The sequence below is a fragment of the Amphiura filiformis genome, chromosome 4 (genome assembly GCF_039555335.1).
Source record: "Amphiura filiformis chromosome 4, Afil_fr2py, whole genome shotgun sequence".
NCBI lineage: Eukaryota > Metazoa > Echinodermata > Ophiuroidea > Amphilepidida > Amphiuridae > Amphiura > Amphiura filiformis.
In genome coordinates, this window is record NC_092631.1 from 55,764,303 (window position 1) to 55,778,766 (window position 14,464).

At 36.9% G+C, this 14,464-nt stretch overlaps 1 protein-coding gene across 1 annotated transcript; it reads right to left on the reverse strand.

Moving 5' to 3' along the window:
- Positions 1–330: 330 nt before the first annotated feature.
- Positions 331–13,349, reverse strand: LOC140151091 (uncharacterized). Its single transcript, XM_072173306.1, has 6 exons — positions 13,152–13,349; positions 11,536–11,608; positions 10,948–11,011; positions 8,741–8,862; positions 2,920–2,950; positions 331–1,528 (listed from the first exon to the last, which is right to left on the reverse strand). Exons 1-6 carry the CDS (start codon positions 13,255–13,257, stop codon positions 1,451–1,453), a joined length of 474 nt encoding a protein of 157 aa, XP_072029407.1. The 5' UTR covers positions 13,258–13,349; the 3' UTR covers positions 331–1,450.
- Between the last annotated feature and the right edge of the window lie 1,115 nt (positions 13,350–14,464).

Sequence of the window (14,464 nt, forward strand, 5' to 3'; positions counted from 1 at the left end):
AATAATTTGTTGTTTTTTCTCTTGGTTGTGCTGCTTGTGCATGAATGACTTTTTAATGTTATTATGACTTAAATAGCATCTTAACAATATTCTTATAACAATGCTGTTAATGCTAGCAACATGAACACATAATAACATTAATTAATAACATAAAAAAGACTTTCATTTGTACAGTAATATTTTTCTTTGGAATTTGAGTTGGTCGAGAAACTGCAAACAAGCATTTTTTTTTAGTGTTTTAGGAGCATGTTACGTCCACCCTGAAGCCATGTCATTTAAAATTCGCTAAAAATTATTATTAGCCGCTTAAATATAGACCAGAGTCAGAGATAGAATCAGAGTTGTTTTTATTAGAAACTGCACATTCATTGGACAAATAACAAAATATACATTTTATAATCCACACTAAGTACTGTATGTCAAATTCAGATTCATTACTAATATTTATCATGATTTTACTGAATTGGTTTTAAAAACCAGTGGCATAGCAGCCATTTTTTTCCTACTCAAAATGTCTAAATTCATAGTTTGCAAAAGGTATTTCTATACTATATATCCTCAATCTTGTGAAAAAGACATCCAGTAGAAAAATATACTATTTCATATTTCTATAAAGCAAAGTGCATTTTGTGCTTCAGACAAAGGTAATATTGGAACTGAATATTAAAGAGAAGTTACATTTTCATCAATTGCACGAAATCTCACTTTTACAAACATTGTAATGAATGATCATCATGAATTCATATCATACATGAACACATATGATTATATTTGTTTAATATATGTTAAGCATCAGGGGGCATGCCCAGAAAGGGAGCTGGAAGGCAACAAGAGGTCAGAGTGGCTAGAATGTGCCCAAAAAAGGCAGATTTCTCATGTTTTGGGCTTAAACCTGGGGCTACCCTTAGCCTAACTCCGTCAGGCCCTATTGCGGCATCCTTTTACTTTACCCACAATCCTGTTCGTGTAGCATCCATACAGATAGGTTAGGAGACTGACGGATTTAGTCTTAGGCTACCCTCTGGGCACACACCAGAGTATATTGAATATTAAGTTGTTATGACGTAGAGTCCAGACTCAGAATAGCCCAGTGCATAGCACTGTAATAAATGCTCCATATTGGTTTATCATGCATGGAAACCAAAACAGTGTACATATGTTAAAAGCCTCAAATCAAAGCTTGAGCATTATGCAAAATTTGCTCATGTAGCCTCTAGCATGTTATCAGCAAGACAAATTACACATACAACATGACAAAGCATGTGCTTTAACTCAAAGTTTCTAAGCGCATGATGAGATAATCCGGAGGTACCCTCTATGAGTGATGCACAAACATGGCAGAGTCTGGACTCAAAAATTTTAAGTCTCATCTCTTTATGTCATTGTAAAAATAGAGTGTTACATAATTGACAAAAAGTGCCTTCATTGCTGGTGTTCTTTTTATTGCTGTTTAATCTCTAAACACGTAGACATCACTGCATTGATAGAAGACAGCAGGGGCATCTGGGTTCTTGGTTACGTATGTTACCTGGAAAAAAAAGAAGAGAAACATTGTTTTAATGTCTTTCCTGACTAGTATCTACAAGGTTAAATCTAACAATTAATCTCAAATCTGTCACTAGTTTGTTTGACGGTGTACATTTGTCTTGGAGAAATTGGCCAATTCAACTTTTTGAATTTTTTTTTTAAATAGTACCAAAAATTGGGTTTTATATTTAAAAGCATATATGTCAGTAGAATAAATATTTTATTATTTGAATAAGAATGTAAGTTTTGAAAGTTCCGAACATCTCAAACTTATTTTGAGTTTTGGGGAAGACGGTAGAGTGGAAAAAACGCATTCCAAAATGGATTTTAAAATCTTCACAAGCTTCGCTCATAATTATTGCACAACCTCTTATGGATTGTTCTTTAAAACATTACCATCATGTGAGATTTTACTTACAAGCCTCATGGCATGTAACAGATGTGTTACACCTTGTCTCTCCTATTTACAGCTTTATTTGAATGCAGCCTTCAAACATACTAACTGTCTCAAAAGCTAGGTCATAGTAATAAAATTATTTCTCCCCGAAGGCACCATGTCAACAAGTTGAGTTTATTCTGCCTTGTGAGAGAACAGACCACAGACTACTACAGACCATGTATCAACAGTCAAAGTCCCAGTGCATTGTATACTGTGAATTTTCACATATTCATGAGGGCCGATTGTTCGATCGTGCCATGTCTAACAATCACGCCAGTGTTACGTGCGATAGAGCATTGCTTGCCTTCACGATTACGCGATAGACCGTTAAAATATGTGGTAAGTGCGTAGCAGTTTTGCCTGTCGTATTTCATGGAACAATCAGCCCTCATTATCGGGTGATGCTTATACTTTGACTGCTTGTACACAATCTGTTATCTTTTTCGTCCATGGAACAGATATTGTTTGCCATTTTCTGCGATTCCTTTTCTCAGAAGAAGGCACCAAATAAATAACTCCCATTTTAAGTGCTACTAACCAATCACAGGCTGCAGGGAGGTTGATTGATAGGTTTGTTGGACGTGAAGTAGTTTCTTTATTTCTTACATATTTATTAGTGTTAGGGGGCTATCATTTTCTTCGGGAGGGGGGTCCCAAATTTACAAAAAGTCAGCATCAATAATATTGCGACCCCCCTATTTCTGCAAAAAAAAAAAAAAAATTATGACCCCACCACCGATACACCTTACCCCCTAAAACAGGCTAAAACTGTATTGAAATCAGTCTTTTTGAATAAAATAAACACACTATCTGTGATCATATTGTGACTCCCTACATTTTCGTCATCAAAATTTTTATGACACCCCCCCATTTTTCTTTCCAAATATTTGTGACCCCCCTATTATATTTGTGACCCCCCTTCCAAAGAAAATGATAGTCCCCTTTATACTCACCTGAATAACACCAACTGACATTCCAATAGCACTATTGAATAAAAACAAATCAAAATAATGTATCAATAACAGATTTGTGTACAACTAGAAAACTGGTTAATGATTTTTTCAAATAGCAGAATGCATGGTTGCAGTCAATTTTAGAATGATTAATCTTTGTTAAAATAAGAGAACCCTTTTCTTGGCTTTAATATTTTATTGAATGGAAATTGGTTAGAATAAGCATATTTTTACAAGTTGTTACCAATTTTCGGGGATATTTTTGGCAATTAAAAAATGTTGACCTAAATTTAAAAAATAGTAACCAGATTTTTGTCTCTAATTTTTATAACTTTTAAGCAGAGTACCTAAAATCTTACAGAAAAGACACTCCTTGTGTTAAAAGTTGAGCTATTCCAGTTGATATCCACACTACCCCTGTGGAAGGTTTGGAAATATCTTCCACAGGGGGAGTATGTTTTTCAAATGTAACTAGTCAGGATTAATCATTTTGAAACCCATACTCCCCCCAGTAGCGTAGCCAGCGGGGGGGGCAGGTGGGGCAGAGTGCCCCCCCTGACAAAAAATGAAAGAAAAAGTGCCCTCTGACAAAAAAATGAGAGAGAAAATCAGGAGGGCAAAGGAAAAGAAAAGGGCAAGGAGCCCTTTTCTAGCAAAATTCAGGGCCAAAATAGTGTAAAAATACAAAATTTTCAGCTTCGCACAAAATTGTAACAATAAAGCCCTTTTTAGCCGGATAATGGGCGAAAATAGTGTAAAATACCATTTTTTTTTTGCTTCGCTGGCGCACATCATCCCAATAAGGCCCTTTTAAGGGAAGCTCAAGACATACAGTCTCTATGTATTGTATGATGCAACTGCAATTTTTTTCTTCTGTTCCCCCAAAATTTTATGTTGCCCCCCCTGACCAAGAAAGCTGGCTACGCCCCTGACTCCCCCCTCTATTATAGCTTTACCTATATCTTCCACAAATGGAGAGAGTATTTCAAATGAAGTTACCCAATTGTCTATTCTATTCAAAACTCATACTCCCTCTTTGGAAGACTTTAGCTAAATCTTCCACAGGGGTGGTGTGGAATGGTCCAATGCTACACTCCTTGCATAGTGCACATTAGAATGTGACCGTTGCTAGGTCAACTGGCTCACGCTGTTTTTGTTACGAACCACTATTCGAAATGATCAGAACACAAATCCTATGGCATATCATAATTCGGAACAGGTGTATGAGCCCAGGCTTGAACCAGTAACCAATGGTTACTAACAGCCCCCATGTCACAAGGGAAAAAGCGGTAAATCGCACATTATTTCACATTATTTGCACATTATTTGCAGAATCTCTCCTCTTTTTTCACATTATATAAGCTTACTTAACAGAAATTGTGGCAAATTTTGGCGATCTTAGCGTTTTTGAGCGATTTTGCTCGTTTTACCGCTTTTTCCCTTGTGTCATGGGGCCTGTATCACCCGCCATACACCAAATTTTTTGAAGGGGAAAAAAATGCATTGGGGGGTTCAAAAAATTAAAATGTTTGAAATTGCCCATACTTTCAACCCCTGCAATTTTAAGGCAGTCAATATATAGGATATTGCCAAATTTGAATTCCAAAATGTGGCTTTACCACAGGGTTCAATGGGAGAATTCAAACTTTAAATGGCTTTTTCCGGATTTTTTAAGTGCTTTTTTCCTCTGGCGTCAAAAAATTAGAATTGATTCCGGATCAAAGTTTCATAGCGAGAACGCAGCATATTACTTAGGGCTTTTCGAAAGAAGCGGAAATTTAAATCAAATTTGCTCCACAGGTTCCAAAGTACACAATGTGCTTACACTCAGTGATTTACCAGCCTACCTTGTATGTCCGATGTGTTAAATGCAGCCAATGCTTAATGGGCTGTTCAGTTAAAATCCTTACACCCTCTAGATGGAGGTCATGGCGTCAATCTTGCACACAGGAGTGTAGATATCAAATATGGTCACCCATTCAGGCAACTCCATTTGATATTCACACTCCCTGTGTGGAAGATGTCTTGCCGGGTGGGGAGTATGGAATTCAAATGGAATAGCCCAGCATTTCTTCTTTTGTAGGATTTGAAGGATTTCAATATTTAAGTCTGTTCCAGATCATGATTTTACATTTGAATTCACTCGCCTTAAAAAAAAAAAAAATCTGCAGGGGGTAGGTGGGGGGGGGGGTAGGTGGGGGGGCTGAAAATTTGAAACGTTCAAAATCACTCATATTTTTAACCACTGGAATCTTAAGGCAGCCAATGTGTAGCATATAGCTCAATTTGGACTCCAACTTGTATATTTTGCATAGGGTTCCATGTAAAATTAAAACTTCAAATGCATTTTTCTGGAATTCCAAGTGCTTTTTTCCTCTGGCGTCAAAAAATTAGAATTGGTTCGGATCAAAGTTTATAACGGGCTTTCGAGATAAAAAAAAAAAAAAAAAAAAAAAAAAGCCGCAAAAAATTGAAATCGATATTTTGCTCCACAGGCTGGCTGTGTACTGTACATACACAATGTGTAGCTGATACAGTGAAATTTGACTGCCACACTCTTGCAGCCAATGGGCTATTCCATTTGACATGCATACACCCCTAGATGGAGGTCATGACCTCAATCGCGCACACAGGGGTGTAGATATCAAATGGAATCGCCTATTCAGGTAACTTCATTTGAAATTCACACTCCCTGTGTGGAAGATTAAGGCATGTCTTCCATAGGGGTGTATGGATTTTAACTGAATAGCCCAATGGTTTAATCACCTGTTTGAGTTCTGCATGTAAAATCATCTGCAAGTAAGAAGCCCCCATGTCACAAGGGAAAAAGCGGTAAATCGCACATTATTTCACATTATTTGCACATTATTTTCAGAATCTCTCCTCTTTTTCACATTATAAGCTTACTTAACAGAAATTGTGGAAAATTTTGGCGATCTTAGCGTTTTTGAGCGATTTTGCTCGTTTTACCGCTTTTTCCCTTGTGTCATGGGGCCTGTATCACCCGCCATACACCAAATTTTTGAAGGGAAAAAAAAATGCATTGGGGGGGGTCAAAAAAAATAAAATGTTTGAAATTGCCCATACTTTCAACCCCTGCAATTTTAAGGCAGTCAATATATAGGATATTGCCAAATTTGAATTCCAAAATGTGGCTTTACCACAGGGTTCAATGGGAGAATTCAAACTTTAAATGGCTTTTTCACGGCATTTCTAGTGCTTTTTTCCTCTGGCGTCAAAAAATTAGAATTGATTCGGATCAAAGTTTCATAGCGAGAACGCATATTACTTAGGGCTTTTCGAAAGAAGCGGAAATTTAAATCAAATTTGCTCCACAGGTTCCAAAGTACACAATGTGCTTACACTCAGTGATTTACCAGCCTACCTTGTATGTCCGATGTGTTAAATGCAGCCAATGCTTAATGGGCTGTTCCAGTTAAAATCCTTACACCCTCTAGATGGAGGTCATGACGTCAATCTTGCACACAGGAGTGTAGATATCAAATATGGTCACCCATTCAGGCAACTCCATTTGATATTCACACTCCCTGTGTGGAAGATGTCTTGCCGGGTGGGGGGTATGGAATTCAAATGGAATAGCCCAGCATTTCTTCTTTTGTAGGATTTGAAGGATTTCAATATTTAAGTCTGTTCCAGATCATGATTTTACATTTGAATTCACTCGCCTTTAAAAAAAAAAAAAATCTGCAGGGGGGGCTGAAAATTTGAAACGTTCAAAATCACTCATATTTTTAACCACTGGAATCTTAAGGCAGCCAATGTGTAGCATATAGCTCAATTTGGACTCCAACTTGTATATTTTGCATAGGTTTCCATGTAAAATTAAAACTTCAAATGCATTTTCTGGAATTCCAAGTGCTTTTTTTTCCTCTGGCGTCAAAAAATTAGAATTGGTTCGGATCAAAGTTTACATAACGAGAACGCCATATTACTTAGGGCTTTCGAGATAAAAAAAAAAAAAAAAGCCGCAAAAAATTGAAATCGATATTTTGCTCCACAGGCTGGCTGTGTACTGTACATACACAATGTGTAGCTGATACAGTGAAATTTGACTGCCACACTCTTGCAGCCAATGGGCTATTCCATTTGACATGCATACACCCCTAGATGGAGGTCATGACCTCAATCAGCGCACACAGGGGTGTAGATATCAAATGGAATCGCCTATTCAGGTAACTTCATTTGAAATTCACACTCCCTGTGTGGAAGATTAAGGGCATGTCTTCCATAGGGGTGTATGGATTTTAACTGAATAGCCCAATGGTTTAATCACCTGTTTGAGTTCTGCATGTAAAATCATCTGCAAGTAAGAAGCTGTATCACCCGCCATACACCAAATTTTTGAAGGGAAAAAATGCATTGGGGGGGTCAAAAAAATAAAATGTTTGAAATTGCCCATACTTTCAACCCCTGCAATTTTAAGGCAGTCAATATATAGGATATTGCCAAATTTGAATTCCAAAATGTGGCTTTACCACAGGGTTCAATGGGAGAATTCAAACTTTAAATGGCTTTTTCCGAATTTCAAGTGCTTTTTTCCTCTGGCGTCAAAAAAATTAGAATTGATTCGGATCAAAGTTTCATAACGAGAACGCCGCATATTACTTAGGGCTTTCGAAAGAAGCGGAAATTTAAATCAAATTTGCTCCACAGGTTCCAAAGTACACAATGTGCTTACACTCAGTGATTTACCAGCCTACCTTGTATGTCCGATGTGTTAAATGCAGCCAATGCTTAATGGGCTGTTCCAGTTAAAATCCTTACACCCTCTAGATGGAGGTCATGGCGTCAATCTTGCACACAGGAGTGTAGATATCAAATATGGTCACCCATTCAGGCAACTCCATTTGATATTCACACTCCCTGTGTGGAAGATGTCTTGTCTTGCCGGGTGGGGAGTATGGAATTCAAATGGAATAGCCCAGCATTTCTTCTTTTGTAGGATTTGAAGGATTTCAATATTTAAGTCTGTTCCAGATCATGATTTTACATTTGAATTCACTCGCCTTTAAAAAAAAAAAAAAAATCTGCAGGGGGGTAGGTGGGGGGGGGGCTGAAAATTTGAAACGTTCAAAATCACTCATATTTTTAACCACTGGAATCTTAAGGCAGCCAATGTGTAGCATATAGCTCAATTTGGACTCCAACTTGTATATTTTGCATAGGGTTCCATGTAAAATTAAAACTTCAAATGCATTTTCTGGAATTCCAAGTGCTTTTTTCCTCTGGCGTCAAAAAATTAGAATTGGTTCGGATCAAAGTTTCATAACGAGAACGCAGATATTACTTAGGGCTTTCGAGATAAAAAAAAAAAAAAAAAAAAGCCGCAAAAAATTGAAATCGATATTTTGCTCCACAGGCTGGCTGTGTACTGTACATACACAATGTGTAGCTGATACAGTGAAATTTGACTGCCACACTCTTGCAGCCAATGGGCTATTCCATTTGACATGCATACACCCCCTAGATGGAGGTCATGACCTCAATCGCACACACAGGGGTGTACGTAGATATCAAATGGAATCGCCTATTCAGGTAACTTCATTTGAAATTCACACTCCCTGTGTGGAAGATTAAGGCATGTCTTCCATAGGGGTGTATGGATTTTAACTGGAATAGCCCAATGGTTTAATCACCTGTTTGAGTTCTGCATGTAAAATCATCTGCAAGTAAGAAGCTACTAACATGCACTACAGCAGTGAATTGCTTAGTATGATGTGTAAAGCCATGACAGATTATTAATAAAAACATCTCTTCCACTTCATCAATAATAAGCCCTATAAGTAATAATATATCTTACTTGTCAGGAATAGTGACATTCCTTGAGAACAGAGTAAGAGATGGTTCTCCCATGTCATTAATGCGAGCTAGTTCCTTGAAGGTGCCTTTGTCATCAGTGCCCATAGAGATTGAAAAATAACCCTGAAAATACAAAGAAATAAGTAATGAATATAAACACAAATTATTATTTTTAAACTGAAGAAACTGATATGAATCAAAAGCAAGGAACACTCACAAACAGATACACCCCACCCAGGGTTGGCATGATTTAAATCAAATGATTTTTTTTTAATCAATGGTTTAAATCTTTTTCAGTTTTTACCATTTTGATAAATTTAAGGTAATTTCTTTCTTGAATTGACTGTTTTACTTCATTTGTAATGCTTCTACACCTTTTGGATAAAATTAAATACCTCTATGATGTCATTTTATCTATTGCTAAAAGGTGCAGAATTCAATAGGTTCTTTCCCATGATTTAACCAAATTTTTTCTTTGAAATTTTCACATCTGAAAACATGTTTTGAGTTTTTGTAAATACCTGATAGGATTGTATATATGTCTACCATTCCACTGGTCTCTTTTGACATTATCATGTGGTTTTTCAGTTCTTGGAATCAAAATTTTTTTTTTTTAATCCGATTTAAATAAAACAAATCCGATTTAAATAAAATAAATTGATTTTTTTTTAAATCAAACAAATCGCCAACCCTGCCCCACACACTTCACTCCATTATACACGTACAACACACTACAAACAGTACAAGTTATTTAAGGCTAATCCCGGCAGTGTCAAATATATGCACATCCTTTCGGAAACAGACAAAAATAATAAATTGACAAGCAAACAGACAAACAAACAAATACATACACTTTATCAGATCTGTTTTAAACTTTCAGCCCCACAATCATGTGTCTAACTTTAATATTGTTTGCTCAATCCACATCTAGGTATCATATACCTGTCCCTGGATACAGTTTAATAATAGGCTGTTTATATAACTCACACACCTACACTAGACAAATAAATGATTAAAACTTTATGTAAGCCCTGTTTGTTTGTATTCAAAAAGCTAGTACTACTATAACAAATTTGTTCTGAATTTGATGACCAACAAATTGCTTTGATCATCTTGACTTCCAAGGATAATCACTTTGTTTTCACAGGTTCCAGACAGGACTTACAGATATTGCGATTAAACAATTAACATGTATATCGGCTACAGTACTCCCCCACACACCACTCATCACCCCCGCATTCATCATTGCTGTCTGTAGATATGTGGCCATCAGTACGTGATGGGCCTTGGCGAAAAATAATTTTTGTCAACAATAGACATTAATTTTGTGTGAGCTGCATGAGTACGTGAAGAAACAAAGTACATGTTTCCCCCACACTAATCTGCCTGTTTATGTTGCTCCGTAAGTTTTAAACTAAACTAAACATGTGTTGAATAATTTCTTTTGTTTGCACCCCCCACTGCACACCCCCCTCCCCACTAATTAGATTCAAGTTTGTGCCCCCCCTGGTTCGAAAAACTTGGCTATGCCACTTTAGCGCTAGTTTAATTAGCCACTTTCACATAACGGTAACTGTTCATTCATACCTGAGACCAATTAAGAGTGTTTGTCAAGGTTTATACTAAATTCATGTTACTTGCAACCAAATTGGCAACCTTTTTTAATAAAAAGGTTACACGTCATTACCCCCATTTACTTTTGATCCGTCCTAAATTAGCTTGTGCTTAAAATAAAGTTACTTTAAAAATATTTTAATTTAAAACAAAAATCTTCCCCATTGTCACTCACATTAAAATAACAAAGTATCATTGTCTTACTTTCTGCAGCTTATTCGCTGTCGTAGTGCACGTTAGTAACAACTGGTTACTGCTCCAAGCCTGGGCTCAGTCATTTACCTGTTCTGAATTTTGATATGCCATAGGCTTTGTGTTGTGATCATTTCGATCAGTGGTTCGTAACAAGGAAAGCGTGATCCAGTTGACCTAGCAAGGGTCATATTCTAACATGCACTACAACAGCCGAATACAGCAGGATCTTATTCTTACATTCAAGTTATGTTATAAATGGCTTGGAAACCCAACCGCCATTTGGCGACCTGTCAGAATCATTGGTATTGCCAGCTCCGCACCTGAGGTTGAGGCTTTGAATCCATCCCTTACATACCCCTTACACTAAATGAAAACACAAATAATTTGCAGAATACTTACAGGGGTTGCCTTAACCCAGTGGTCTAGATTCTTTTGGAAAGTAACGGTGAAATTCATTCCAGCTCTGTCAACAAGATAGAAACACAGACAACTTAGTTTCTTCTTCAAATTTATGAATGAAATGATCTCCACCACTATAATGCAAAAAAAGCCAGCAAGAAACAACATCTATAGAGATTTTTGATTTGAACTTATCAGCACCCCATGTACAGCAGGGTCAAATAATACATTACAGGGAGGTGGGACAATTTGCTAAGGCTGTCAATATTTAACCGTTTATTCATGTGTAAACATTGAAAGAGGCTAAAGGAGGCTAAATGAACCTAAAAATTCATTGTAATCTTCAAACTCTGAAATGTTTTACACAAACATATTTTTCAAATTGTCTTATTTTTTATCAAAAAATTTTAGTCAACATCAATCCGCTTTGGTCAAAGCTGTTTTATTTCATGCAGAGCTCTGAGAAAACAACAACTATATTTTTTTTCTTGTCACCTTAGATTTAAAGTTAAGAAAAAGAACATATAGAAGAACTAATAGACGAGGGACAACTAAGACAGATATTAATTTGATCAATTAATGACTTACCTGACCCCAACACTAGGGCTTGTGGCCATCCTTCCTCCACACGACATCTTGGTGAGAACACAATCATTTGCACCTGGATATGACGAGAACAAAAAATAAAAACACCAGAAAATGTCAAAAAAAAATCTCAGCATCTCAATACATGTGATAATGCCCAGGGGGGGGGCATTCATGTATAAAAGTTGTAAGCATCCGTGTTAATTGACTTTTTAAAAAACAAGAGCGGTTATTGTACCGCTAACTGGTGGACCGAGCTATGCGCACACTTGAATTTTAGGAGTACTGGACTGGTTTTCATTTAATTGTATTCTTTTTATTAATTATTAATTAATTATTAATGCCCCCGTGCCCCTATGACGCTACACCACTGTAGGGATCATAAAAACTGCCCAATATTTGATGTTTCTTCTTCAAAACTGAAACTCTCATTAAGGTTGGTCTGAACCCTGGAATTATGGAAACTTTCGGGCCTCATAACTGCTAAATTGTTGGTGTAATGTATAAAGTATACATATTTAGAATGGCAAAGACTTGATAAGTTCATCTGTGAGGTCAAATTTGGACCAAAATGCTCATTTTTGGCCCAAAATCCCAAAAAACTGTTTTTTAAATTAATTTTTAAAAACTAGATAAAAATATCTAGGAGATGTTTTTTTTATTTTTTTGAATTTTGACCAACTTCACTAAAAATATTTGAAATTTGGGCAAAAAATCAGGCTTTTTTATGATTTTTTTGAAAATTCAGCATTTTTTTACCATTTTTGGTGCAAATTTCTCCAAGTTGGTCGAAATTTAAAAAAATGAAAAAAGGCTCCTAGATATTTTTATCTAGTTTTTTAATAAATTAATAAAAAAAAATTTTTGGCCCAAGAATTTTTTTTTGAAGAGCGCCGTTCTATGTTAGCTTTGACGCTTAATCAGCCTCGGCCAATGATGCGATTATCGATTTGTCGTTATGATTGTCAGACCATTCAACAACTCTTCCTATACTTTTGTACAGGAGCCAAGCATTGTTAATCCGTGATGAATCCGCAGTCCAGTAGCGTATACATGAACGCAAGGTTACGCGTACGCATTACTCGTCAGCGCGTAAAATTCGTCATGCCTGGAACGTAAACACTCTCTTTAATATGTTGGCGGTAGCATAGCAGCTAAACATTACCACTGATATCGACAGGGAATTGAGAGAAATCATCGATCTTCTTGTAAGGTTGAGTGGCAATGACAAACAGATACCGTATTCCGAATGAAAAAATCATGTGAATTAGAAGATCTTTAGCTTGTTTTCGTTGTTGAAAGGGATTCAATCATGTTTCACCGTTATTCATCACCGATTAACAACTCGCGTCCGGCGCATCTGCATGGTTTGCTTCGCTCGGGCAGCAGTGGTGTCTGAATCGTTGTTAACTCGCGACCGGCGTGTCTGCGTTGTTAATCGGTGATGAACAACGGTGAAACATGAATCCCTAATTGGATAAGCCAATCAGAACCCGATTTCCGTATTTACGCTGTGCATGCTCTCAAAATAAAAACAAGTGCCGTCTTCTCAGCACTGTGACTTTAAATTTAACAATTATAACTTAAACATGTTAAAACTTATAACGATTTAAGCTTACCTTGTTTGTTGATTCCCATCATTGATCCTCGTTGAGGAGGACTGATCAAGCACATGTGTGCACTTGAGTAGGCCACAAAGCACACGACTATTAAAAACACACGCATTTTGTTTGGAATTTTATAGACAAAATGAATGACAAAGACAGCGGGGTAATTCAGTTGTTCCTTGTTTTCTTTTGTTTTGTAAATGAAGCTTATGATCGATCAGGTGACTGGTCATGTGATACGTTCGAGGGGGCGTGGCGAATATGGCAGGCCAAATGTCCAATAATATAACCTCAAAATCTTGGATTTTCACTTTACTTGAAAATCAATCGGTCCGTACATGAAGCCCGGTACCCCAGGTCAACATAAAAAGTGGTAACCATGTGTGTTCTAAATTTCGCAGAAAAGGGGTATTTTGTTGACTGAAATCGCGGACCGCGAAATCGCAAAAAAAGGGGGTATTCTGAGCATAGTCTCCGCGAAATTTTAAAAAAAAAGGGGTATTTCACAGGTTCGTTTGATCGATGTCTTCAGCCCTACATACATACTGTGTAATTGCCAAAGGAATCTTGTAAATTCATTCCCTTTCAGAGATATCGGCAAATATATTCGATTTGTATTTTTTGTCCCGGGTTTTTTTGTCTATCGACAGACAGAAAATATACAATCCTATGGCTATGGACCATTGAAAATATACGTTTTGGTCCATATCTCGCCAACGGTAAGTCCCGGCGGTAAGTCCGATTTGCGGGAGTACAACAGACACAAAGTAATGTTCATACTTGCACATTTTGTACTTAATATATTAAAATATTTGGAGTCATTGAAAAGGGGTGTCTGGAAATCTTCTCATTGAAAACCTTGAAAAAGGGGGTATTTTTACCCTGATTTTGTCAGTGATTTGGCAAAAAAAGGGGGGTAAAATCAATGAAAAATCAGTGAAAAGGGGGGATTTGAAAAAGGAAGAACACACATGGTTACCACTTTTTATGTTGACCTGGGGTACCGGGACATGAAGAACTTGAATTTTCAGTCCATAGGTCCTAATCCAAGATTTTCGACTTGAAAATCCAAGATTTTCAATAATTATATTGGAAAAAAACTTTCAATCGAAAATCCAAGATTTTCAACTTGCAGCAGTGAAAATCCAAGTTTTTCACTTTGATAATCCAAGATTTTAAGAATAAGCTGAAAAACTTGGGCACTCGGCCTGCCATAGGCGTAGTAACCCCGGGTAGCAACCAATATTAATTAGTGGTAGGCCTTATTTGTCCAAAATTTCGCGCAATTGTTTCAAGAATGGGGGGGTTGGGCGCCACAACCTCTA

Bases quoted from the DNA above. Each gene is read 5' to 3' on its own strand.
- LOC140151091 (XM_072173306.1), bottom strand. From the start codon at position 13,257: ATGCGTGTGTTTTTAATAGTCGTGTGCTTTGTGGCCTACTCAAGTGCA. The intron at 8,863-10,947 runs GTAAGTATTCTG...TTGTATTTTCAG, and splicing joins ACTGGGTTAAGGCAACCCCT to GGTTATTTTTCAATCTCTAT. The intron at 1,529-2,919 runs GTGAGTATAAAG...TTTTTTTTCCAG, and splicing joins TGTCAGTTGGTGTTATTCAG to GTAACATACGTAACCAAGAA.